This window comes from Thermobia domestica, chromosome 1 (assembly GCF_964235325.1).
Source record: "Thermobia domestica chromosome 1, izTheDome1.hap1.1, whole genome shotgun sequence".
NCBI classification, from domain to species: Eukaryota; Metazoa; Arthropoda; class Insecta; order Zygentoma; family Lepismatidae; genus Thermobia; species Thermobia domestica.
In genome coordinates, this window is record NC_137454.1 from 165,775,170 (window position 1) to 165,801,082 (window position 25,913).

The 25,913-nt window shown below is 36.1% G+C and overlaps 1 protein-coding gene and 3 non-coding genes across 6 annotated transcripts in view; 1 reads left to right on the forward strand and 3 right to left on the reverse strand.

Moving 5' to 3' along the window:
• Positions 1–25,913, forward strand: part of LOC145690704 (uncharacterized) — a 430,408-nt gene that overhangs the window by 62,222 nt on the left and 342,273 nt on the right. For all 3 annotated transcript variants that reach the window (XM_081765884.1, XM_081765876.1, XM_081765867.1), the window contains exons 4-5: positions 1,126–1,539; positions 3,904–4,017. In XM_081765884.1, coding sequence (XP_081622010.1) covers positions 1,126–1,539; positions 3,904–4,017 — 528 coding nt within the window. The remainder of the gene's footprint in view (positions 1–1,125; positions 1,540–3,903; positions 4,018–25,913) is intronic.
• Positions 11,304–11,385, reverse strand: TRNAL-AAG (transfer RNA leucine (anticodon AAG)). The gene has a single exon. It is a non-coding gene; the product is annotated as a tRNA-Leu (tRNA).
• On the reverse strand, positions 15,923–16,004 carry TRNAL-AAG (transfer RNA leucine (anticodon AAG)). The gene has a single exon. It is a non-coding gene; the product is annotated as a tRNA-Leu (tRNA).
• Positions 23,492–23,573, reverse strand: TRNAL-AAG (transfer RNA leucine (anticodon AAG)). Its single transcript has one exon. It is a non-coding gene; the product is annotated as a tRNA-Leu (tRNA).

Here is a 25,913-nt window from a genome sequence, read left to right on the forward strand (position 1 = left end):
TATGAATTCATTCTCGTTACGTAATAAGATATTTGCCATAGTTACACTCAGATCTGATGAAGAGAATATAAATACGGTGGAGAAGTATTGAGTAAAGTATTTGCTATTTCGTCATTATGATGAAGGTCTCGCCCTTCAAATTTCAATGAACTCCACGTGAGATGTTTAGTCTTATTTTTTAAGTAGTTCCAAAGTTCTTTAGGATTAGACTTTATATTTTCTTCCAAGTTTTGGATAAATGAATTATATGTGGACCTTATATATTTGTTAAGTCTTGCACAGTTCGTCAATTTTTCATAGAAGTCAATTAGGATGGTAAGTTTATACTTACTGTGATGTATTGCTTCCGTTTTGAAGTTTTGAATAATTTCTTCTGTGTACCAGCAAGAATAAATAAAACGAGAGCTCTCTTTGGGCGAAACACACCTTTCGAATATTGTATGGATAATGTAATAAAATTTGCTTACTAAATCGTTAACATTATAATTAAAAATAAATCTAACCTATAAACGAAAGTTCATGATACAACTTTTAAAAAATCAACTGTTTTGCTTCTGTTTCACTTTTGCTGTCGACTGTTGTTTGACTTTTATTATTGTACAATGGCCGGATGATGCTAATCTTATTTAAGTAAGGGATATGATTCTCTGCTAACTCCCACATTTGCCATATTCGACAAAACTAAATCCATCGTTCGATTAAACTTATTATCAACATCATTTAATAATTCTAAATTATAATAAATCATGCAATTATGTAAATTTTTACATTTAGATTAACTGTTTCCAAAGTTGAAATCCCTAGAATTTATCTCCGACAGGCTGAAACCACTATTCAGAAGAATGAACTACCTTGAAGACAGTCAATTTCAATTCGGGTAAACAAATCATCATAACACTCAACGTTATATTCAGATTGAAAGCTCACTACACAAATAAATATTGCTTTACCTCTGCATTTATTTTTCCTAACAAGCAATCGTAATTATCATAACCACTGTCTAATAAGTACATGTTGTACTTGGTCAAAGCAGAGATAAGTACAGTTACGGTGTTACGATGTTACCTTAAAACTTAAATCTCATCTTATTAACTCAAAATACATTATTTGTTTGCTTTTTTTCAGACATGAAGAAGCTGAGAAAATTATTTTTGCTAAACACGAAGCTGAAATGAATGAATTAATGAAGTCTTTGAAGAAGCAGGAGGAAGAAATGAAATCCTGGCGAGACAAAGAGTTGAGCATGAACATTGAGCAGGTACGCGCTGAGTTAGAAGCCCGACTGGCGGAGTATCAAAAAGAGTTGACTGAGCTGAGAGAGACCTACCAAAAGACTCTCGATCAGAAGCTGGAATTAGAGACCCGACTGGAGAAGATTAACAAATTATTGGAGGAACAAGAAGAAAGTCACCGCTATGCTTTGGAATCTCTCAAGTCACAACATCGATCAGAAATGGCCGCTGCAGCTTTAAATGTTCACAGTGAAGCTATGGATAAGCTAGAAAAGGATAACGACAACTTAAAGGCTGAAAACTCCAGGTTAGTCCTCATTGGTTTAGTAGGTAATGTTGAAGCTTCAATACTAGGGCCGTGTTGCAATCCAGGGGCCCACAGGAAGGTACTTTCTAGGGGACTCATGCACATGTATGTACTGCCCTGCACAGTATGTACGTACTGCGTACTGGCAGTACGCACAACTCAAATGTATACGAGTAGTATATTGTACTTATTTTGCACAAACCAAGACCACAGACCCACGAAAGATTTATTTCACACTGAACCACACAGTCCTTAGGAAAGCCCTACTTAGGTAAATCTTTTTAAAGTAAGGTATGAATGAATGGATTTTATTTATTTCCTTTAAGCATTTTTGGTGGAACGCAAAGAAAACTGACTAGTTTCGTGAAAGATTACAGGTAACACAATACGTCGTTTGTTACTTGGTATAAGTGTCAAATATACCCAGGCCGGTAGCCAGCCCAAAAATGTAGGGGGACCCGGCTGAAGTTAGGGCCCGGTCCCCCCTAGAACTCCTGGATACGGACCTGAATATACCACGTAAAGTTTTACTCAGAGCATAAAATTACAACTAATACGAAGTTTCACTAGATATTTATGATGTGGACTCAAGGCCATGTGTACGCCTGTAGTTATAGTATTGATGTATCTATCTAATATACAATATTTTTAAGTAGCTGTGAAATGCAGTTTCTAGTATTATGTATATTAATGGCTTCTGTTCATCATGCTAGCTAGTATATTATTAACAGAAGATGAAAGGTAGAAGGATCGCCGTCATACCGTTCCTATTTCGGCGTTCATTTACCTACTTCTGTAACACTGCTTCAACATCGTCTCTGAGTGAAACTGTAACACAGAGCCTGTGTTATCCGCAACACGGTATCCTTGATGTTGAAATAACACGCAAAGTGGTAGTCGCGTTAGGAGGGGAGCGCACCGGGTCCAGATCCCCGCAGAACTTCCTAACTCTAAATAAACTTGTACACTTTCTCAACAAAACTACACTTGTTTAACAGGGAAATGATTGATGTAATATGAAAATTTGATCTTACACTTCATCTGAAATCTTTCTCTTATAAAAACAATCAAGTTTTATCGTTTTTTTCAGAAAATATAGGTGAAGTATTTTACAAATACGCATCTTTTCGGGTACAGAATAATACCCCTTCAATACTACATAGACGTAGTGGCTTGTAGTGTGGATCCCACCCCCCAAAGCCTGGACTCCTTCCAACAAAAATTTTCTGGGTGCGCACCTGCGCTGGGACCACTGGTCGGTGGTGTAATTATGTTGAATTAACACTATCATTTTTTTTATATATCTCATAGGACATATGACAAAAAATAAATGAATGTAAAATAGCACAAATCTTCTTGTTAATCATGCAAATATAAATGTGTACCCATTAAGAAGGCCCTTCTTAAGACTATTTCACTCAGATATGGAAATTATGAAATTTGGACCTTGAAAGTAATTGTTGAAATGAAGTCCATGTTAAAACCTATTATAATACATAAGTTTCCTTATGTGTGTCAACACAAATTCGAATGTAAACGAGGTCACTTCAACAGTGTCAACAAGCAGGATAAGGCGGGGACATTAATTTAGGCTATGCATTGGGCTGCGAAAGGGCACAGAATATTCATTCAATATTTATACGAGATACAAATATTATACTCACATATTTCAATACTTAAAAAAATATATGAATTTGAGTAATTAGAATTTTAACGTTATTCCTGAGCCGGAATAGAAACATAGCGTTCCAATCTAAAGCGTGGGCTAGGTGTGTGGAATGAAGGCTATGACGCAATATTGCCGTGTGGTAAAGGAGTGTAGCTAAGCAATTGCAGTACAGCTCACAGATAAACTAGTCATAGCTACAGTTCATCTCGTTCACTGCTCCAACAAGGTAGACAAGACATGGTAACATCGCAGCCCTCTCATTTGCCAAGAGTTTAAAGAGAACTCGAAGCACCACCTTCAAACGCCACTAAACTTTGTCCCTTAGCATAGCAAGCAGGAAGTCCCGAACCCTATTACCATTTCTAGCTGTCTTGACCGGTTTTTGTAAGGTTTTCATCAGTCACACAGGCGAAAAATGCTAGAGTAGAAAAAATATATGGTTATAGGTCTAGGGTGACTTTCCCTCTCCCATTAGTAATATTTGCAGTAGGATTGTTTACAAGACAAGAGTTGAGACGCTCTCGTTTCCAAAAGACGTAAAAATGGTGTTTCGTCTCGTTTCTCGTCACGAAAAACTTTGTCTCGTTGACACGTGTAAATTCCAGTGTAAAATAGCTTTCCAGCTGTGTCTTGTAAATAAATTAAGATGTCAATTGGAGGATTTTAGATTTTAGTTTCTGATACTCATATTTCAGGTTAGAGTCGTTAATGTCGAAACAACGGGAAGAATACGAGAGGAAGTTATTGGATGCAGTGGAAGCAAAAGAACAAATGAGGCAATCCTGTGTTGAAGAGATGAGCGCCGAAAGGTAAGTACCTCTCATTCAATTCTATTCAAATTGATTTCACAAATTTAACTGTGATAGATCTTGAAAATAATTAGCTTATGTTGCTTCATGTTTTCTTGATTTTCCTTTTGAAATTCATTCTTTACTTGCTATATAGGAAATAAACCCATAAATGCTTCTTTTCAGTTTGAACTTTAACTGATTGCTGTAATTTTATTTTATTTTTCTTTTTTGATAAAAGTACTTCCCTCATTTGATACAGAGAAGTTAAACTATGAAGAATATATTTTTATTTAATCTCTCGCTAAACTGAGATGCTGAATATGATTTATTCACTTTATATTATAGCTCTCGTTTCTTTCATTTATTAAATCAAATGTTCATAGTGTGCAATTGTTTTACTTTGTTATAAAAATTGTTGTCTGGAAGATTTGAGAAATGTTATGCTTTACTGTCACTAGCAACTAGGGTTGACTGATTTTTACGATTTTCATGAGAAGAAAGCAAAACATTTGTGATATACCTATTCGTAATTTATAACATAACAAACACACGATGGTTTCACTTTTGCAACAAATAGCTTAAAACATAAACAGTGTACTACAATTCCCAGTGGGAACTCTTCTGGTCTGGATCCCATTTAAGCTGAAGATTCTCGTCTCATATAGCCTCGGTGCTGAAAGAGACGCTACCCTACACTCAAGTCCAACAAACAAGTAGGAGCTTTGTTCTCTTTTAATTGTATTTTAATTAAGAGTTCGCATCTCTAATTAGTCCCACATCCTTGTTTATACTGTAAAGTTCTGCCGATGCAGGTAGAAAGTAATTACGTACACACGGGAATCGTTTTCACCCACTACCAGTTTTATTACAAAACTTCCAGGTATAAGAAAGAATATGCAATTTCACTAAAAATAAGTAAAAAAGTTCTCTAATGATTAGGTTGAGTAGATGTTTCAAGACCAGGGAGCCAAGGGAAGGATTCTATCCAAAGCTCCGCAGCATGTTGTGTGAGGTGTTGTAGGATCCTCAATGCTCCGCTACAAACGATGAGAGCGGTTGAAGTCTCGCAGGACTCCACTGCAAACTAAGCAGGAAAAGAAGAACTGCAGGCTACGTAATTTTGTGATAAGAATCTCTCAAAGCTCCGCTGAAGCTATGAGAGGGTTTAATTCCCAACAGAGCTCCGCTGCAAGCTAAGTGGGAAAGGAAGGTCTTAAAGGTTCACTGTAAGCAGGAAGGCTTGTACTAGGCTAAGGTTCTCCCAGAGCTCCACTGCAAGCTAAGAAAGGGAAGTTAATCAGCCAAGGACCGATTGATGCCCGTAGCGATGATCTTCTGAATTTTATAGCTGCTCCAGTGTAGCACTGGTGTTCCTCCTCCATCACGTGATAGGTGGCAGTACTGAAGATCTGTCGTCTGTATCTCGTAGTGGCTTGAAGTAAATGCACGTAGTATTGTTTGTAGATATGAACACCTGTCACTGTTTACAAATAGAACCATGTACGGGATATTACGTTTCAAGAATCCTTACAAGACATATCGAAATTCACAGCCACTTCCACTTAAAGTGCTGCTTTTACTAGTTCACAGTAGCTTCTATTCTTGACATCAGTATAGCACAATCGATCGAAAGTATAGGATATGATCAAGACGATGTTGACTGATGAAAGCTACCGATTAAACAGGAGATAAAACCAACCGGTTGTATTTTGTCTCTAAGCCTATGGTCACAGTGGATCCGACTTTCACCGATTTTTAGTCTGACATACTCTGACGAGATCGGTAAAATAAACAAATGCATTGAGAGAAGTGTACGTGGTCAGACTGGCGCCGACATGTTCTGGCAACTACGGTCGACTTCTACCGACCACCGATCAGAAACAAATTATTTTGTTTTTGTCGTCAGACTACGCCAGACTAGCGGGTGGTTTACAACTCATCGCAGGTATTGAGACTCCCACTTACATGTTACAGCAAGCCGTTCTTCTGCTGATATACATTTTCGAAAATTACTTTGCTTCGTTATGCGTCCTCGGATCTTCTGTAAGATATGCCAAAATGTATCCTGTTCCATTCTGAACTGCTGAAAAAACTTCTGTGGCTGCTCCACCAACTTTGGAAATAGCGTGTGAAACTCGTCATATGAAAAATAGTATTTACATATTCGCTCCTATCTTCCTCTAAATGTAATATTTTTAACACAGGATTTTCTAATAGCAGCAATTCCTCGTCCATACTGTATCTCACAAGAAGACAGACTGACGACGAATCGGTTGCAGTGTGACTAAGCAGTCGGCAGACGCGGTCGGCCGACCAGTCGGCCGTAATCACCAGAGTGAAAAATCGGATGCACTGTGACCGTAGGCTAAGAACTACATCGTTGAATTCCATTAACAGAGTGTGAGAAATCAGTTCCACTAGGATCCTTTTCCTTTTTTGCACAATCTAGTGTTATTTGATGTGTCATACACCCCCTTCCCATTTTAAAAAAAAATGACTTGAATCCAAAATGGCGAATTTCAAAATGGCAGCCATGAATGACATACACTCCAAAAGTTGCGGCCCCTCATCAAACCTCTGTTCCCATAATCACTTTTTTACTTTTCCCGTCGATTTTCAAACTTACGCAAGTGTCCAAGGACTTTTGACTCACCCTATATTTAAATGCTTGCTACGAACAGATTCTGCAAAAGATTCGTGACGAAGTTTGTGGGAAAAAGATTTGGATTTCGATAGATGAGACGACAGATGCTACAGGAAGATACCTAACCAACGTCATCATTGGACCCATGGAAACATCCCCATCCTTGTCATTTCTTCTGATTGTAGAAGAGCTCGAAAAGGCTAATGGCTCATCAATAGCTCAGTTATTCACAAATTCGCTTGTTCTGATCTGGCCAGAAGGAACACAACACAATGATGTCCTCCTTTTCATTACAGATGCTGCTCCGTACGTGAAGAAAGCTGCGCGGGCATTGAAAGTGCTGTTCCCCAACATGATTCATATCACATGTTTAGTTCACGGCATACATAGAATCGCTGAAGAGATAAGAATGTTGTACCCTAAAGTAGACAAGCTAATTTCAAACACACGCAAAAAAATATTTCTGAAATCTCCTTCCCGATGTCGGATTTTTAATTAAGTAGCGCCCGAGCTTCCTCTTCCTCCACAGCCGATTATCACGAGGTGGGGGACCTGAATTTCAGCTGCAGTGTACTATGCAAACAACCTGGAAACGATCCGTGCTGTGATGGAACAATTATCAGAAGAGGATGCTGCTTCAATTTCCGACGTGAAAAAACTTTTGTGCTGTTCAGATCTCAGCAGTGATCTTGCATTCATTTCAGTGCATTATGGTAAGTTGCCAGAGACTATTACGAAACTAGAGAAAAGAGGTGAAACCTTCCAACATCTTTACAAATCTTTCAGGAAACAGTTGACCAGCTAGGAAAAGTGCCAGGGAAGAAGGGACTGTCTGTTTATGAAAAGTGCAAACGTATTGTGGCAGCTAACGAGGACTTTCTAAAAATGTTGAAAATTCGTGATGTTCTTCACGGTGAAAAGTGTATTGATCTTGAAATGAGTCCATCTACAATAGCTTCATTTATGTACGCACCACTTACTTCAGTTGAAGTGGAACGATCAGTTTCTATTGTAAAAACCGTTCTTTCTGACAGGCGATTAAGTATGACTGTTGACAACTTAAAGAAGCATCTTGTAGTCATGTGCAACCAGCATACACTGTAAGTAACATTTTGTACACATATTCATATAACAAGAAAAACATTATTAATGTTTGAATATTAGAAAGTAACAAGTTTTGTTTTTGCCTTTTACTGCCTATTTGTCAAATTTACGATATGCAAGTTGACCCCCTTTCTATTTAAAAATTTTGAGTTGGACCCCATCAGGGGCCTTGCAGGGGACCCTGGGACAATTTATTTTACTTTGATACGTTATACTTTTGAAATGATGAAAGACATGTTTTTTCTGTTTTCATATTTGTCCCACCGTTTCAGATTTTTCGGGGTTGCAACGGACTTAAGACACGCTTAAAGGTGTTAATAAAAATGAGTAACGTGCTACCCTCAAGCGAAATGCTTGAGACCTCCCCAATTTTGGTAATCGGTTTTGATCTTACCTTGACCCAAGCTTTCAGGAAATATATACATCACCCCTACTTTGTGAGTTCAGGTTCAAGAACATATTTGCCCAATGTCTACTAGCCGCTGCAACTTGACAGATCTATCTGTACTGTATACAAAATTTCCTGTATAAAATAGGAATAAACTTAACAGATTTATAAAAATATATTATAAATAAAAGTGAGTTAATGTATATGGAAAAAGTGTGTTAGCTATAATAATACAGTCAAAATACTTTATTTTAAATTTTAAACCATTTCGTACTACCTGTAATCTTTCCTCATTGGAAATATTTTTTATCTGCCAATTGCATTAGTTAATTTTAATTCTAACACTAGTTTAGAAACGTGTTACTATAAGCGCTAAATCGCTTCAGCACACGTAAATTAAGAAAAATTTTAATAGTTTAGAAGAAAAAATAAACGTAACGCAACTAAAATAATGCAAACTGTAAATTATAGTGTCAAAATTTGCTACAATGAAACATTAAGTGGTATTATATTTTATCGTATTCGTAGGTAGTATATAGTATTCAAAGAATTTCTACCTAGAAATACAGTATATTTCTGTTGTATTGTGTATTTCAACCAATAAAATTATTTCAATTTTGTTATCTGATATGGTACATATTTCATTTGATTTACTTCCCATATCGGATGAATCTTAATCGAAGGCAAATAATGAATTTCTGGCTTTCCAAAGTAGTAACATATACCACATACGATGTCCGGTCTTTTTACAACTATCGAGTACAAGGTACTAAAAATAAATATTTTTAATAAAATGCAATACTGTAATCTACAATAATGATAAGAGATCTGAGTTCGGAGATATGAGAATTTTTTGAGGAGACCTGATTCTTCTAGTTGCAGGCATGCAACTTACTAATCAGTATCATAGTTGAGGACATACCTGCAATCTGCATTAAAAGAAAAAAAAAAGAAAGAAAAAACACCTTTAATGTTAGGCGATTCAGCTTAACACTTCTACGTACAAAAATTGAAGTATTAAGAATAATAGTAACATAACTATATAAATTGGAATAATAGAACCTAACATATTACATTGCATATTACATGGTTAATCACGGACAAACATTCTTTCACTGTACAGTTAATTACCAATCTCTGCCCGCCGCCTAAACAATCTCTACATATAAAAGTTTTCCTGAGCGACTGACTGACTGATCAACGCCCAGGCTAAATCACTAAAATCTTCAAATTTGGACAATATATAGGATTTGTGACGTAAAGTACCACTAAGGAATTATTTTTGGAAATTCAACGAAGGGGAAAGTAGAACTGACAGTTACTGTTTTAAAAATGTCCATACTTAGGAATCTCTTAGAGTTAGAAGTATGAAACTTGGGATTTGAAATAATTAGACACGTGTTTCAGCGTGTTTTGATATTCAACTTAGCAGGGAAGAAAAGTGTTAAGAGGGAAAAACTGGTGGGGATTACAATTAATGTAATAAGTGCCCGTAACTCGGAATTTCTTAAGGCTAGAGATGTAAAATTTCGTATTTAGACTTCTCATTTAAAATATTTAGATACGTGTTTCAACGTTTTTGATATTTAAACTAGAAGGTAAGAAAAGGAAGTGAAGAGGAAAAAGGGGTGGGCATTTCAATTACTATAACAACATGGCCATATCTCGGAATCCCATAACGTTAGAGATATGAAATTTGATATTAGGACTTTTAATTTAAAATAATTAACACGTGTTTCAGCGGACTTTGATATTTGTCCTAGGAGGGTAGAAAAGTTGGAAGAGAGGGGGTGGAGGTAGTAATTAACTATTATAATAACGTGTCTATATTTCGCAATGCATTAAATTTAGAGACAGGAAAAACGAAAAACATTGCCCACAATAACACTTGGAGGATTTCCTGGTTATTAGTATAACCAAATAAGGTGCGTTGTATTCAAAAACCCAGTTCAGTTATGTGGAGTTTAAGCGAGGTAAAAAGCGGACTCTCCAGTGATAAAATAATTGCAAAAATTGGTTGAGTAGGAGACATTACCTCGAATAAACATTGTGTTTATTCAATAAGAGCAAGTAGGGCTGACTTCTAAAGCAATATGAAACAAATCGGTAAGTTTTTTTTTTTCTTTTTGGTATTAACTACTCGAGTTTCAAATGTGTTCATTAATTCGCGGCTCAATAATGACATAAATCCGTATGTTCACATATCCTTCTAACGTATTTTAAATCAAATGAACCGATTGGAAAAGAGACAATACGGGCAATGTTTAGCAAAAGGGGTCCAGCTATTTTTCTTAAAAAAAAAAAAAAAAGTTACAATTTCGGTAGTTTCTGTTCACATTAGATTAGTTTAGGTTACCTGTGATTGGTTTAGGTTAGTTCAGATTAGGTTAAATTAGTTAGATTATGTTATTGTAGGAGTCCATTATAATTTTCGAAAAAATGATAGAATTTTGCTTATTTCTATTAATATTAGGTTAGTTTAGTCGATTAATATTAGTTCAAGTTACTTTGGGTTAGTTTAATTTAGGTTAGGTTAAATTTGGTTATGTTATGTTAGATCTAAGTACTTGCATCTTCCATTTCTCCCGTAAATTTTGAATTTTTACGTACTTCCGGACTCCTTGTGCTAAACATTTACCGACCATATTCTCAGCCAATCACATACCACCATTTGTTTGCTTTATATTGTATTTCTAGATAGAAAAAATAAAATGAAATGAAGTTTTTGAGTTTTACATCCCACGATTATGCCGGCTAGTCTAAAGGAGACGGTGATGATGAGAAATGAATAATGGAATGAAGAGACTGGGAGGAAACGGGAGAAACTCGAGGAAACCCACGCACACGGTATTTGCCCACTACAAAAGTTCACTTGGCGGGAGCAGAGTTTGAACCCGGGCTCGCCTGCACCAGAGGTGAACGCTCTACCACTGAGCCACCGCGGCTCTATTTCTAGATAGAAATGCTATGAACACTGTAGGTATATACTAGGTATCATATAAAATATACAAGTAATAGACATATCACTTAATGCTTCATTGTAGCACATTTGGCACTATAATTCGAAGTTTTATTATTTTAGTTAGTTACATAACAAATAACTCGCAGGTAATAAATAACATTCTTCATAGACTAACACCAGTAAGTTTAGCAACTGAGTTAAAATATTGGCAGCGGTGGGATTCGAACCCACGCCTCCGAAGAGACTGGTGCCTTAAACCAACGCCTTAGACCGCTCGGCCACGCTACCACGTTAATACAGTATGTTATACAAGTATAATAAGAAGCTAGTTAGTATATTGTGTAAGAGAGTTTAGTTGAGCCAGATGTAGATTCACTGCAAAGTTCATGTTCGTTATAGAACTATTTTTCTTGATAAGCTTATAAACCTCAATTCTACTGAGATAGTCTTGTTCTAAATAGGTCCTTTGTTTTATTATTATTATTATTATTATTATTATTATTATTATTATTATTAGTAGTAGTAGTAGTAGTAGTAGTAGTAGTAGTAGTAGTAGTAGTAGTAGTAGTAGTAGTAGTAGTAAGGTTAAAAGCAGTTACCGTAGCCTCTTATTTTTCAACTTTTTGAAGTTTAAAATGTAGATTTCGATGAGCTGTGACCAATGGCACCATTTGAAATCGACTGCTTCAAGATCAAATTATAGGTCAAAAATAAAAAGTCGGACCATTTGGGTAATGCGGACCAGTGACCGACTGGGACGAAATGGGTGTCACTCGATTCTTATTCACACATACATGAATTATTGATATACCAGTTCCCCGAAAATTCTAATCGTTTTGTCCCGGAAAATTAACGAAAATCCGGGATTTTGAGCAATGCGGAACAGTGACCGGCTAATATAAAATGGGTGTCATTCGATTCGTAATCACACGTACATGAATAATTGATATGTCGTTTCCCCCAAAATGGTGTCATTGAACAAACCTCTTCCAAATCTACATTTTAAACCCCAAAAAGTTGAAAAATACTGGGTCACGTTAACTCTCTTAATCGGTAGTAGTAGTAGTAGTAGTAGACTTAGGAGTAATAGTAGTATTTTTTTTTACAAAATAATAGTTAACTTCATTTAATAACGTGCGTAGTAAGTTTTTATAAACGCATAAAATTTATAAATACACTTGAGACCGGCAGAGGATTGGACTTATTCAATGTTCCTTTGTTTTCAGTTTTTCAGAGTTTATTTTTCCATCTCGAGTAGCTTTATAGTTGTGTCAAAATGCAAAAACTGTGACATCTCTTGAAGTGTATTAAACTTTTTTTTTTTTTTTTTTATAAAGTGAAGTTTTCTAGAATTTATTTTCTTCGTTATTTTTAATAATAATAAAACAATGAGAATGTCTGACATCAGCTTTCTGCATACAAGCAGTCAACTGGAACCACCAAATATTGTAGAGAGGTTGGCCTTCAGTAGATCTAATCACGTACAAAGCAGTCTTTTTCGATTTTCGAACCATGGGGGGATTGACAGGGGTGGTTAAAACTTATGCACGTTTCTACTACTAATAACGCCCTGCTGGTATGCAACCCACATTACATATTTGTTGTGGGGTTTACTAATAGGAGAGTTGAATCTTGTTCGTAAGCAATTTACTGAAAATTATTTTATCATTAAGTTATTAAAATCCATTCAATGATTTGCAACAGTAACAAGAACAGCTACTTTAAGTAAGCTGCTAACGAAATTTTCGAAACAGCTCCCCTACTAGTACAGTGGTTAATGTGTACGTCTTTGATGCACATGGCCCCGGGTAAAATTTAACGTATTACGGTACCCCTTAATCACGTCTTATATAGCCTCGTTGCAGAAAAGAGACGCTAAACTTCGAAGAGATTTCCGAAACATTTCACATAGTGATCTCATAATACAGTCAGAAACGCCCGCAAGATTTTTTCCAAGTGGCAAAACACTAACGCATACATGAATTCCCAAACATACACACTGTGATGAACATAATACTTAATGTAAAATAATAATTATTAGAGGATATTGCATAACTATATTAACTATAGTAAATATATTAAACATTGTATTGCGTGAGTACGGAAATCTAATTTGCTTTGGCAAATATTTCGAAAAACCAAACCCTTTTTCGAAAATTCAAGGGAGCAATTGTCCCTCGCTGTGGGCGCCCATGAATACATTGTAACGTAAACACTCACACACAGAGAGAGAAAAAAAAGCTCGCTGTGATCACCTCATTTCTACTTATCACTCTTGAGAAATCCACAATAGTGGAAGAGTTGCCAATACATCTGAACTTTTCTGTACTCATTTCCTAGGATGTTAGAGCAAAACGACAAAATGTGTTTAAAAAATAAAACTTCAAAAGCATGTTATAACACTTTAACATTTTATAGAGAGAGTTCGAAAAATGATTTAAAATAAACAACAATAAGTAGAAAGTAGCAGTGTTTCTGGCACTTTCAAATCTTGTTCAAAATAAACTAGACAGGCAACCCTGTAATAGACAGAAAGCCCTGTCTCTTGACGAATTCTACACGGCGAGTGTTTGGTCCTCCATTTAGCACGCGGCTGATACTCCTACACTTCTACAGTTTGATGCAAGAGATATGGATCCAACACAGGGATAATGTTTAAGTTTCCGCTATACACTGAGTGATCTGTCTACTTTCATGGAACCAAGTTCCGGAAAAGGATTTAGTTTCAATAAGAAGAAGAAAAAAAGAAATTGTAGGAAATTTTAAGTCAGAAAATGGGCCTAATATAATGCATATAAAATTCTAAAGGATAGACGCTGTTTACCTTGTCTCCCTTCAAGCCTCACAACTGAATGTGGATCAAGCAATATAAAGCCACCCACTCCAAAAATTTTTCTGTCTCTCGCTTGTCCCCCGAAAGAAATTAAAACTGGCGTCGTTAATGTTTTGAATCACGTACCCTGTCATAAAATAATATACTTTACATCAAAAGTGGAGGAATTCTTCTCAATTTCTGTCATTATATTTTTCTCTTACTTTTCAACTATTGCACTGTTAGGAATTCCAATAGCTGAAAATTAGAAATCAACATGCTAGAAACATTACGTGCTATCTACATAGAAGATATGATCACCTTTTTATATGTAGACTATCAAGTTTTACGCTTAGATGCACGTTATTGCTGTAATTATGTCAAATTGTTATTCACTAGACACTCTATGCTAGCAGAAAAGGTTTGCTATGGGAGTGAGTGAAGACAGTTTCAAAATATGAAACAGTACCACATTTCTGCTCAAAAATCCTTGGCAAGAAAAAAGATCTCTGTGTACTCAGCAAGTAATTAAACATGTCATTAACTTCATGACCCGGGATGTTGAAGACGTCATCCCCGTGACCCAGATTTTCCGGACACAACTGTTTTGATTGACCCCGAAAAACGAAACTTCGTTATGCATACGGAGAATCTCGAGTCTGATAAAACTTTAACCAGCATGATTTTTTTTCTCTCTCTCTCTCTCTCCCCTCACTAAATCAATTATTTCCTTTTTCTTTCGTGGGCATATGTATATGTCAAAGCACTACACTGAAAAGTAACTGAAAGGTCTATCAGAATAGGAAGCGCACGAGAATCAGAAAAAGAAAAGCTACATGTTTATTTTATTGGGAATGTTAAATAGTGCGGAATAAACCTCTTCGGCGCACAGGTGCAGGAGAGTTCTTGCGAGCCGCAATATTGAAATTTGCTCCGGTGCATGGAAATATTACTGCCCTACCCCAATCAGCGAGTTTTCGAAGATGCAACAGTTTAAGCTTCCTCTTGCCAGAAGCTGCAACAATAGGACACCTTGAATTGATCCCCTTGCCACAGCAATGGTCCTCTCTGGGGGGAGAGTCATGAATAGACAAAAACCGTTAGATCAAAACAACCAGTCCGTTAGATCTTTCGATGCCAACAAAGACATATTACATATAAAGTTTTAATAATTATCATAATGATATCGGACAAACCGTTGATGAGTGAGTTCCTTCTACATTTCTTTTATACAGTAGTATGCAGGGTGTGGTCAAAAGTCCGAACCGAGCTGAATATTTCCCGAACTGCGTATTGATTGGAGGGGGAAATGTTGCAACATGATCCTTCATATTGGGTCCAACTTTGTTATTTCAAGTGGTAACATGGTTCTGCCATACATCGAATAACACCCTCTTTCAACTAGTAAACAGATGCTGCAATTCATTATAGCTGTAAGGGTGGTGGTGCTCTTACGAATGATTGTAGGATAGGATTTGGACTATGCGAGGTGTTTGAAAGGAAGAATTACATGCCATACACATCTTGTAGCACCACAGTAATTACAGCAGTCACATTTATCACTAGAGAGAATGTCTATGAACTACGAAAACAAAAGACGAATACCTTCACAGAACATGTTTCGCCAGTCTCTTCTAAGCACTTCCGCCTAGATTAATTTCCACTCATAAAATTTTCAGTGTTCGTGTTACATCATGAGATGATTTCGATATTATTTGAACTAAGAAATAAACTAATTCTTTTGTAATAAAAGGGAAGTAATTGCAATGAGATAGCTAGAACACGAAGACAGGGGGTCGAGATTATTTTAGGGGCAACTTTGTGTTCACCTTACGTTCATACATACTAATAAACCAAGTTTCAAGAGGGAGTAAGTCTCTTTTGCCCAGCTACGACCACGCGATGAAAGTTGTCATGCTGACCAAATATTGCACAACTTTAGAAAAACAATGATGGGTAATAATTACTATTCATAGATTAACATCAGTAAGTTTAGTAACCAAGTTAAAATATTGGCAGCGGTGGGATTCGAACCCACGCCTCTGAAGAGACTGGTGCCTTAAACCAGCGCCTTAGACCGCTCGGCCACGCTACCTTGTTGCTATACCTTTTTCAGTAAGTAAACTATACGTTAGTGTGTAAGTATTTATCATTTATTGAGTAACTATATTAATTTCGTTCACAACCATCAGTTTACTGAAAACTATTTTAACATTAGCTATTAAAATCCATTCAATTACTTGCAACAACAACAAAAATAGTTTCTTTAAGTGAGCTGCTAACGAAGTTTGCGTGTGTCTTTGATGCGTGTAGTCTCGGATAAATTTGAATGGCAAACTGTCAATCACAAGACGCTGTATGTTGGCAAAAAAAGGCTTGTTACAGGAGTGAGTAAAGTCAGTTCCAAAATATGAAACAGTACCACATTTCTATTCAAAAATTCTTTGCAAGAAGAAAGATCTCTGTGTACCCAGCAAGTAATTAAACACGTCATGAGCTTCGTGACCCGTGATATGGAAGGAATCAGCCCCATGACCCACAACTCCCGGACAGAACTGGCTTGACGTTTACCTGACACAACGAAACTTCGTCATGGATACGGGGAAGCTCGATTCTGGTCAAGAAATTTTAACCAGCGTGGTTTTGTCTCTCTCTCCTCTCACTAAATCAATTATTTCCTTTTTTCTCGTGTCAAAGCACTGCACTGAAAGGTAAATGAAAGAGCAATAAGAGTAGAGGAGGCATGAGAACTCAGAAACTAAAAGTTACATGTTTTTCTTATGAGGGGTGTTAAGTAGTGCCGAATAAATCTCTTCGGAGCACCGGTACAGGCTAGTTCTTGTGAGCCGCAATATTGAAATTTGCTCGGGTGCATGAGAATATTACTGCCCTACCCCAATCAGCGAGTTTTCGAAGATGTAACAGTTTGCTTCCTCTTGCCAGAAGCTGTAACAATAGGACATCTTCAATTGATGTATATATGTACGTACTGCGGTTGCTTGTGAGAGGACTTTGACACAGCAATGGTCATCTCTGGGGGGAGAGTCATGAACAGATAATACCATTAGAACAAAACAAACCAGTCTATTAGATCTTTCGATGCCAACAAAGACATATTACATATAAAGTTTTAATAATTTTCATAATGATATCGGACTGATCGTTGATGAGTGAGTTCCTTCTACATTTCTTCTATATAGTAGTATGCAGGATGTGGTCAATAGTCTAGGCCGAGCTGAATATTTTAGAAACTGCGTATGGATTGGATTTGAAGTAAAATTGTATTAATATTGGCTGGAGGGGAAACGTTACGACGTGATCCTCTATATTAGTAGCGGCCATGTTCGATTCAACTTTATTTCAAATGGTAAGAAGGTTGTCGCGATACATCTAATGACACCCTCTTTAAACGAGGAAACAGATGCTCCAGTTAATTATAGGTGTAAGCAGTGGCGTATTTAGGGGGGTGGCTTCCGGGCTTAAGCCCCCCCCGAAATCTTCTTATTATAGTAAAGTAAATGAAATATCTTGCAGAATTTTCACATTTTCAGGCAAAGCCCCCCCCGAAAGCTAGCAAAGCCCCTCCCGAAACAAAATCGTAAATACGCCACTGGGTGTAAGGATGATGCCTTTACGAATGATTGTAGGATAGGGTTGCCATTCGTCCCGGAAAATACGGGACCGTCGCAGAATCGAGGTCTGCGTCCCGGCGTCCCGAAAAAATCTCGCAATTGCTTAAATGTCCCGGATTTCAGCGGAGAAGAAAGGAAGGAAATATTATAACTTGCTAATTTTTCACAGGATTAGTTATATAATTATTCACTTCAACTTCTGAGTATGGCAATTCAAAAGGTGGGAAAAAAACTTGAATATATAAAACATGGATTTAATTATTTTAACATTGAACGAAGCATTCGTTTCATTGGGCCAGGGATAAAACGTTTTACTGCTTAGGGTTGCCATATCACCCGATTTTAGCGGGTTCCACCCGATTTTCAGGTCCTATATTCGTCCCCCGCTTAATGATATCTTAATTACGAAAAAGCACCCGCTTTTTGCGTTGGAGAAAAATCTAAGACAACTTTGTTAATAAAGTGTTGTTATATTCAACGTAAACTGCTACATCTTTATGTCAATCTTGATCACGATTGAATTAAATTTGGACTCGTGCCCAGACTCAGGCTGAATAAATCTTACATAGTCTATGTGTTCACTTAGTCTTTATATATATTCAGAAATGATTGCAAATTGAATTACGGTATCCTTAGCACTTTGTTTAGATTAGATTCAGTATTAATATTTTTTCTTTTAAAATGTCCATGCTGTATTTTATACATTGTCAATTTGTGGTAATTTTCTATGTTAGTACGATTTCAAGTCGCAACCTTTAAAATGATTAGAAATTTTATAAAACATGGAACAAGACTCCAAATATGTTATTTGATTATTTGATGTTTCTTAGAGAGAAAACCGTGTGAACAATATCTGTCATATATCACTTGCTTTTTTTTTCAGTGGTAGAGCGTTCACCTCTGGTGCTTGGGGTCTCGGGTTCGATCCCAGCCCTCACCAAGTGAACTTTGTGGTGGACAAACACCGTGTGCGTGGGTTTCCTCGGGGTTCTCCCGTTTTCTCCCACTTTCTTCATTCCACCATTTCATTCATCACTCATCATCACCGTCTCTTTTAGCCTAACCGACATAAGCGTGGGACGTAAAACTAAAGATTTCATTTCATTTCTTTTTTTTTTTGCTTTTTTTTTTTTGAAAACTTTGCCTTACATATATCTTACTGTAATACTTACTTAATACCTACTTTAGAATTCGAGACTCACATTTGTTGAACTTAATAAAACATTAAAAGCAAAATCTAAATTTACTTTAGTTTCGTTTCGTTAGAAAAGTACATTGGAAGTGTCACTTAACAAAGAAATCACTATATAAAAAAAAAAAATGGTCCGAAGGATCCCAGGTCAGTAGTAATACAGAAGTTCAAATTCAGTACTTACGGTTTAGAATCCCCTGCTTTTCTAATTTTAAAATATGGCAACTCTATTACAGCTCAATCTTATTGTTATCTTTAGTACTCTCACTCTGCATCTTGCTTCTGAAATATTTTAATGTATTATTCCTGACGATATTTTTGGTAATTTTCCGCTGACCATTCAAGAAGAAAAATATATTGTTTTAATTAATAAAACTGAACAGACAACTATGGGAAATTTTGTAGTATTTTTTTTTTTTTTTTAATAGAAGCTTATGAGGTGTGGGGAAAACGTACTTCTTTAAAATTATTTGCGGCAGATTTCTACGTGCCTAAAGTGGCCCCCTCCACCTATCCCAAATTACACCAAACGTTCCACAAGATTAGTGCATCGTTAGTGCACGTTAGTGCTATCAGCGTTTACGAGATATTGAAGAATTGTGGTGGGGGCCAACTTCATATGCAATTAGCCCCCACCCATCTTTATGGAAACAGATTTTCACCAAACTTAGCACATCGTTAGTGCAGCGTTACTGCACTTCAAAACACTAAACAATAACGTTAGTGCTACCATATTTTAGGATTTATTCAAGATTATTGGTGGGGAGCCAACTTCAGAAATATCAAATTCCACACAAATTGACGTAGAAATATGGGGTTAACTTCAGCCGTTAATGCATCATTAGTACACTTAAACGTATTAAGCATTAACCTTAGGGCTACCATATTTTGAAATTTATTCAAGATTTTTGGTGGGGGAAAACTTTAGAAATATCAAATTCTATACAAACAAATTGACGTAGAAACATGGGATTAAAGACAATCGTTAGTGCATTTAAATCACTAAGCACTGACGTTCGTCCTCCCATGTTTTGGAATTTGTTCGGTATTTTTGGTGGGGCCAACTTCAGAAATATCAACTTTTTTACAAATAGGTGTACAAACGTGGAGTTAATGGTAATCGTTAGTATTCACTCTGGCCTCGAAAGGTATTTTAATTGTAGCACCTACACTAATGAAGCACTAACGTTAGGTGTAGATGCACTAAGAAGCACTAATAATGCTCTAACGATTGCTTTAGAAGAGATCATTAGTGCTTTTGAATTTGGCAGAAATTTGATTCAATAAAAAATTCGCCATAAATTTCTTATGAGTTTCGGGATATGTAATTCTCCATATCTATACTAATAGTGAAGCACTATCGAAATTGTTAGTGTTTTATAGAAGCACTAACGAATGGCACTATTTTTTCCGTTGGTGCTTAAAGTGTGGGTGCGAAGTTCACGCTGGCCTCCCAAAGGATTTTTACTTGTAACACCTACACTAATGACGCACTAACGTTAGGTGTTTGTGCTCTAAGAAGCACAATTACACTAGAAGAGATAATGCTTTTGAATATGATGGGAATTTGATACAATTAATAATTCCCCACTTATTTCATATTAGAGTTTCATGAGTTATAATTGGCCATATCTATACTAATGGTGAAGTACTAACGAAACTACTTGTATCTTCTAGAAATACTAACAATGCACTAACGAATAACACTAATTTTTTGTTAGTGCTTATAGTGGGGGCTAAGTTCACGCTATATCTCAAAGTTTTCTTTACTTGTAACACCTACACTAATGAAGCATTAACGTTAGGTGTTGGTGCACTAAGAAGGACTAACAATGCGCTAGCGAATGACACTAATTTTTAATTAGTGCTTGAAGTATCTGTGATAGCGTGAATTTGCCCCCGAAAAAGTTTTTACTTATAGCACAAACACTAATGAAGCATTAATGACGTCCGTGAACTTGACGCAGTAATGATAAATTTAGTGTCACTTGTTAGTGCTTCTTTAGTGGTTCTTAGTGCGTCAACGCCTAATGTTAGTGCTTCATTAGTATAGAGGCTAAAAATAAAAACCTTTTGGGGGGCCAAGTTCACGCTGCCTCAGCCATTTCAAACACTAAGAAAAGAATAGTGTCATTAGTTAGTGCTTCCTACTGCATCAACATCTAAGTTTAGTGCTTCGATAGTGTAGGTGCTACAAGTAAAAACCTTTACGGGCCAGCGTGAACTTAGTTCCCACTTCAAGCACTAACGAAAAATAAGTCCATCGTTCGTGCATTGTTAGTGCTTCTTTGTTCACCAACCCCTAACGTTAGTGCTTTATTAGTGTAGGTGCTACAAGTAAAATATCTTTGGTGGTCAGCGTGCATTTGAATTTGTCCCCACTTCAGGCACTAACAAAGTGATTAGTGCATTCGTTAGTTAATCGTTAGTGCTTCTAAAATATACTGACAGTTTGTATGGAATTTGATATTTCTGAAGTTGACCCCACCAAAAGTTTTGAATAAATTCCAAAATGTGGTAGCACTAACGTTAGTTCTTAGTGCGTTTAATTGCACTAACGATTGCCGTTAACCCCATGTTTCTGCCCCAATTTGTATAGAATTTGATATTTCTGAAGTTAGACCCAACACCAAAAATCCTGAATAAATCCCAAAATATGGAAGTACTAACGTTAGTGCTTAGTGCGTTTAAGTGCACTAACGATGCACTAAAGATTGCCGTTAACCTCAAGTTTCTACCTCTATTTGTATGGAATTTGATATTTTTGAAGTTTGCCCCCACCAAAAATCTTGAATAAATCCCAAAATATGGTAGTACTAACGTTAGTGTTTAGTGCTTAAGTGCACTAACGATGCACTAACGCTTGCCGTTAACCCCATGCTTCTACATCAATTTGTATGGAATTTGATACTTCTGACGTGACTCCTAACCAAAAATCTTAAATAAATCCCAAAATATAGTAGAAGTGACATTAGTGCTTAGTGCTTTTAAGTGCACTGACGATGCACTAACGATTGCCGTTTACCCCATGTTTACCTCAATTTGTATTAAATTTGATATTTCTGAAGTTGGCCCCTCCACCAAAAATCTTTAATAAATCCCAAAATATAGTAGCACTAATGTTAGTGCTTAGTGCGTTTAAGTGCACTAACATTGCACTAACGATTGCCGTTAACCCCATATTTCTTCGTCAATTTGCATAAAATTTGATATTTCTGAAGTTGGGCCCCACCAAAAGTATTTAATAAATCCCAAAATATGGTAGCATTAACATTAGTGCTTAATGACTTTAAGTGTACTAACGATGCACTAACGATTGCCTTTAGCTCCATGTTTCTACGTCAATTTGTATAGAATTTGATATTTCTAAAGTTGCCCCAACCAAAAATCTTGAATAAATCCAAAAATATGGTAGCACTAAGGTTAATGCTTAATGCGTTTAAGTGCACTAATGATGCACTAATGGCTGCCGTTAACCCCGTATTTCTACGTCAATTTGTGTGAAATTCGATATTTCTGAAGTACCCCCACCAAAAATCTTGAATAAATCCTAAAATATGGTAGCACTAACCTTAGTGTTTAGTGTTTTGAAGTGCATTAACGATGCGCTAAGTTTTGTGGAAATCTGTCTGCACAAAGATTGGTGGGGGGCTAACTTCATATGAAGTTGGCCCCCCATCAAAAAATCTTCAATATCTCGTAAACGCTGATAGAACTAACGTTACTTTTTAGGGATGCGCACGAGACAAGATTTGTGGCTGTCTCATCTCGATAACCGGCATAACCGTGGGGCGTAAAACTCAAAGATTTCATTTCATTTCATTGTCTCGTCTCGAAAATGTGCTGTAAAAGTGATGTCTCGACTCGAAACATGTATATTTCTGTATTGAAAAGAGCCGTATCTCGACTCGAATTTTTTGAGGAAAATCCTGTCTCGACTCGTGTCGTGCGCATCCCTATTAGTTCTTAGTGCACTAACATGCACTAACGATGTGCAACTTTTGGCGTAATTTGGGAAAGATGGGGTACAACTTCAGGCACGTCAACTTTCTTTTTCCTTCTTTTTACGCAATAATTATACTTGAACAACTCTATCTAATGAAAGAAAGTAAATTAGTATATAGCACTTCTTTTCAGTTTAAGCACTTCAAAGATTTTCGTAATTTAGTAGCGTCCCGGATATTCATTCTTTTAAATGTGGCAACCCTATTGTAGGATAGGATTTGGACTATGCTTCGTGTTCCAAAAGGAAGAATTACATGCTATACACATCTTGTAGCACCACAGTAGTCACATTTATCACTAGAGAGAATGTCTATGAACTACGAAAACAAAAGACGAACACGTTCACAGAACATGTTTCGCCAGTCTCTTCTAAGCACTTCCGCCTAGATTAATTTCCACTCATAAAATTTTCAGTGTTCGTGTTACATCATGAGATGATTTCGATATTATTTGAACTAAGAAATAAACTAATTCTTTTGTAATAAAAGGGAAGTAATTGCAATGATATAGCCAGAACACGAAGACAGGGGGTCGAGATTATTTTAGGGGCAACTTTGTGTTCACCTTACGTTCATACATACTAATAAACAACTTAAAATTTCAAGAGGGAGTAAGTCCCTTTCGCCCAGCTACGACTACGCGATGAAAGTTGTTATGCTGACCAAATATTGCACAACTTTAGAAAAACAATGATGGGTAATAATTACTATTCATAGATTAACATCAGTAAATTTAGTAACCAAGTTAAAATATTGGCAGCGGTGGGATTCGAACCCACGCCTCCGAAGAGACTGGTGCCTTAAATCAGCGCCTTAGACCGCTCGGCCACGCTACCTTTTTGTTACAAGTTATTGTGTAAGTATACTAAGGGGCTAGTTCGTATATTAAAATAATAATAATAATAATAATTGACCCAGATGTTAATTCACTGCAAACACATATAACTTTCCGTTCTTGATAATAAACCAGGGGAACGTCAATTCTACCGATATAATGTAGCCTTGTTCTAAATAGACCCGTTTTTTAATATTTTTCTCCCTCTTTTTTTTTTATATAAATAAGAGTTAATGTTTAGTTATTAATAATAGTTAATTTAACAACGTGGATAGTAATTTTTTAAAAGCGCACAAACTTAATAAACATATCTTGAGTTCAGCAGAGGGTTGGACTTATTTAATGTAGTTTGTTGTCAATGTTCTTTTGTTTTCAGTTTTCAAAGTTCATTTTTCCATTTCAAGTGGCTGTTATAATTATATTAAAATTCTGTGTAGTGCAAAAATCATATTTCTTTAAGTATATTAAACCATTAAAAAAATTAAATGATCTAAAATTTATATCCATCATTAACTTCAATCTTAATAAAATAATAAGTATATCTATCTGTCATTAGCTTTTCGCCTAGAGGAGTCATCTAGATCAGTAGTTCTCAAAAGAGGTCCGCGACGCCTAAAAATTGAAATGTGTTTTAATAAAATTGAACTCTCAGCTGTTATGCAAGAAGTGTTTTTTTTTTAGTTACTAAAAAGAAAGTAATTAGAAATTATACCTACGTTTGTAAATTTAAATGTTTTCCTACTTTACTAAATTTCTGCCTTGAAGCCGGTCAACCCTTATATTGGACTACCGTACTTCAAGTGAGAGAAATTCCTTCTTTGTTAGAGCACTTTTTCAAAAACAGTTGAACTGAACGACGTCTCGGAATTTCATGGATTTTATCTTCAAGTGACGGAAAGCTCCCATCATTACCACCAATTCCAGATAAGAAAAAAAAGGTAAATGTTAGTCATTCCTATGCTTATAAACCTCAAGGCTCCTCCCCTCCCAAATTTTGAGATTTCTAAAAAAAAATGATGAGAAACCCCTCCTAAAATGTTCCTACATCCACCACTGCTAGTAACTCTTGACTCAAATTGCGTGCGGTTAATGTAAAAATGTCTTGAATGATGGATCGCAGCAGAAAATTAAGAAAGTTGCTTTGATTCAATCAATTTGTGAAAAGATAAAAAAAAAAATATATCAAAATGACATGCACACGGAACATTGATTTTTATGAAAAGTTATCTAAAAATTCATTGCAACATTTGATACCTTTCCCTACCACTTACTTATGTGAGCACACCTTTTCTCCTCTTTACAGTATCCTTTTTTTAAAAATAATTTTCAGTCTTGAAAGTTACTGTATTTTCAATTGAAATTTCGTTCACTAGGAAACAAACATGTATCTTTAAAATAAATTACTTATTGCATTATTTTTCTTGTCAGTGGTAATTCTAATTAGTATATTTTTTTAATACCATGTGGAATTTTAGATAGCATTGCAAGGGGGTTCGCAAATCATTTTCCAAATGAACAAGGGGTCCGCGTTATCGGAAAATTTGAGAACCACTGATCTACAGTTACCAAATTTTGTATACAGAAACATGTTCATCAGATCTAATCGTGTACGAAGACGTTTTTAGGTTTTTGTGTCGAGGGGACGGATTGACGAGAACAGTTAAAATTTATGGATATTTCTTTTTCTAATAACATCCTGCCGGTTTACTTCCTTTACTCGTTTAACTGGCTTTTCCAATCACCTACAATGACAGGTGCACAGAAACATCGAGGACAGTTAAAATCACAAAGGCTGTCCCACCGGGAATCAAACCACGGATCCTGTACCCTAAAGGCGCACGTGCTAGCCACTAGACCACCTGGGAGGATTCTACTGAGCCACCACGGCCTCATATTGGAGTTGTAGGCTATAGCGCAACTCAACATTGTGTATGAGATATAAATTAACAGGATTTAGAAAAGCATACTTTAAGGAAGTTTTGTTTCAAAGTAAGTAAGATATTCTTGAACATTTGGGAGTATAAAATAACAGACAAATTCTGACCAAAGCATATATTAACTAATAAATAATAGATAATGTATCTGATGAAGGCAAAGTTAATTTGCCGAAACTGTAACGCTATTATTTATTAGTTAATATATGCTTTGGTCAGAATTTGTCTGTTATTTTATACAAAAAGTTCCAAAGCTAGAATGAGTGGCATTTGGGAGTAATGTTTCTTTTATGCAGCTCTTTATATACAGTAAAACTTCAATTATCCAGATTAACGAGTTTTGGGCGTAATCGTGATATGAAGGAATCCAGATAATTGGAAAAGTAATGAAAAAATGTTGTGTGAGA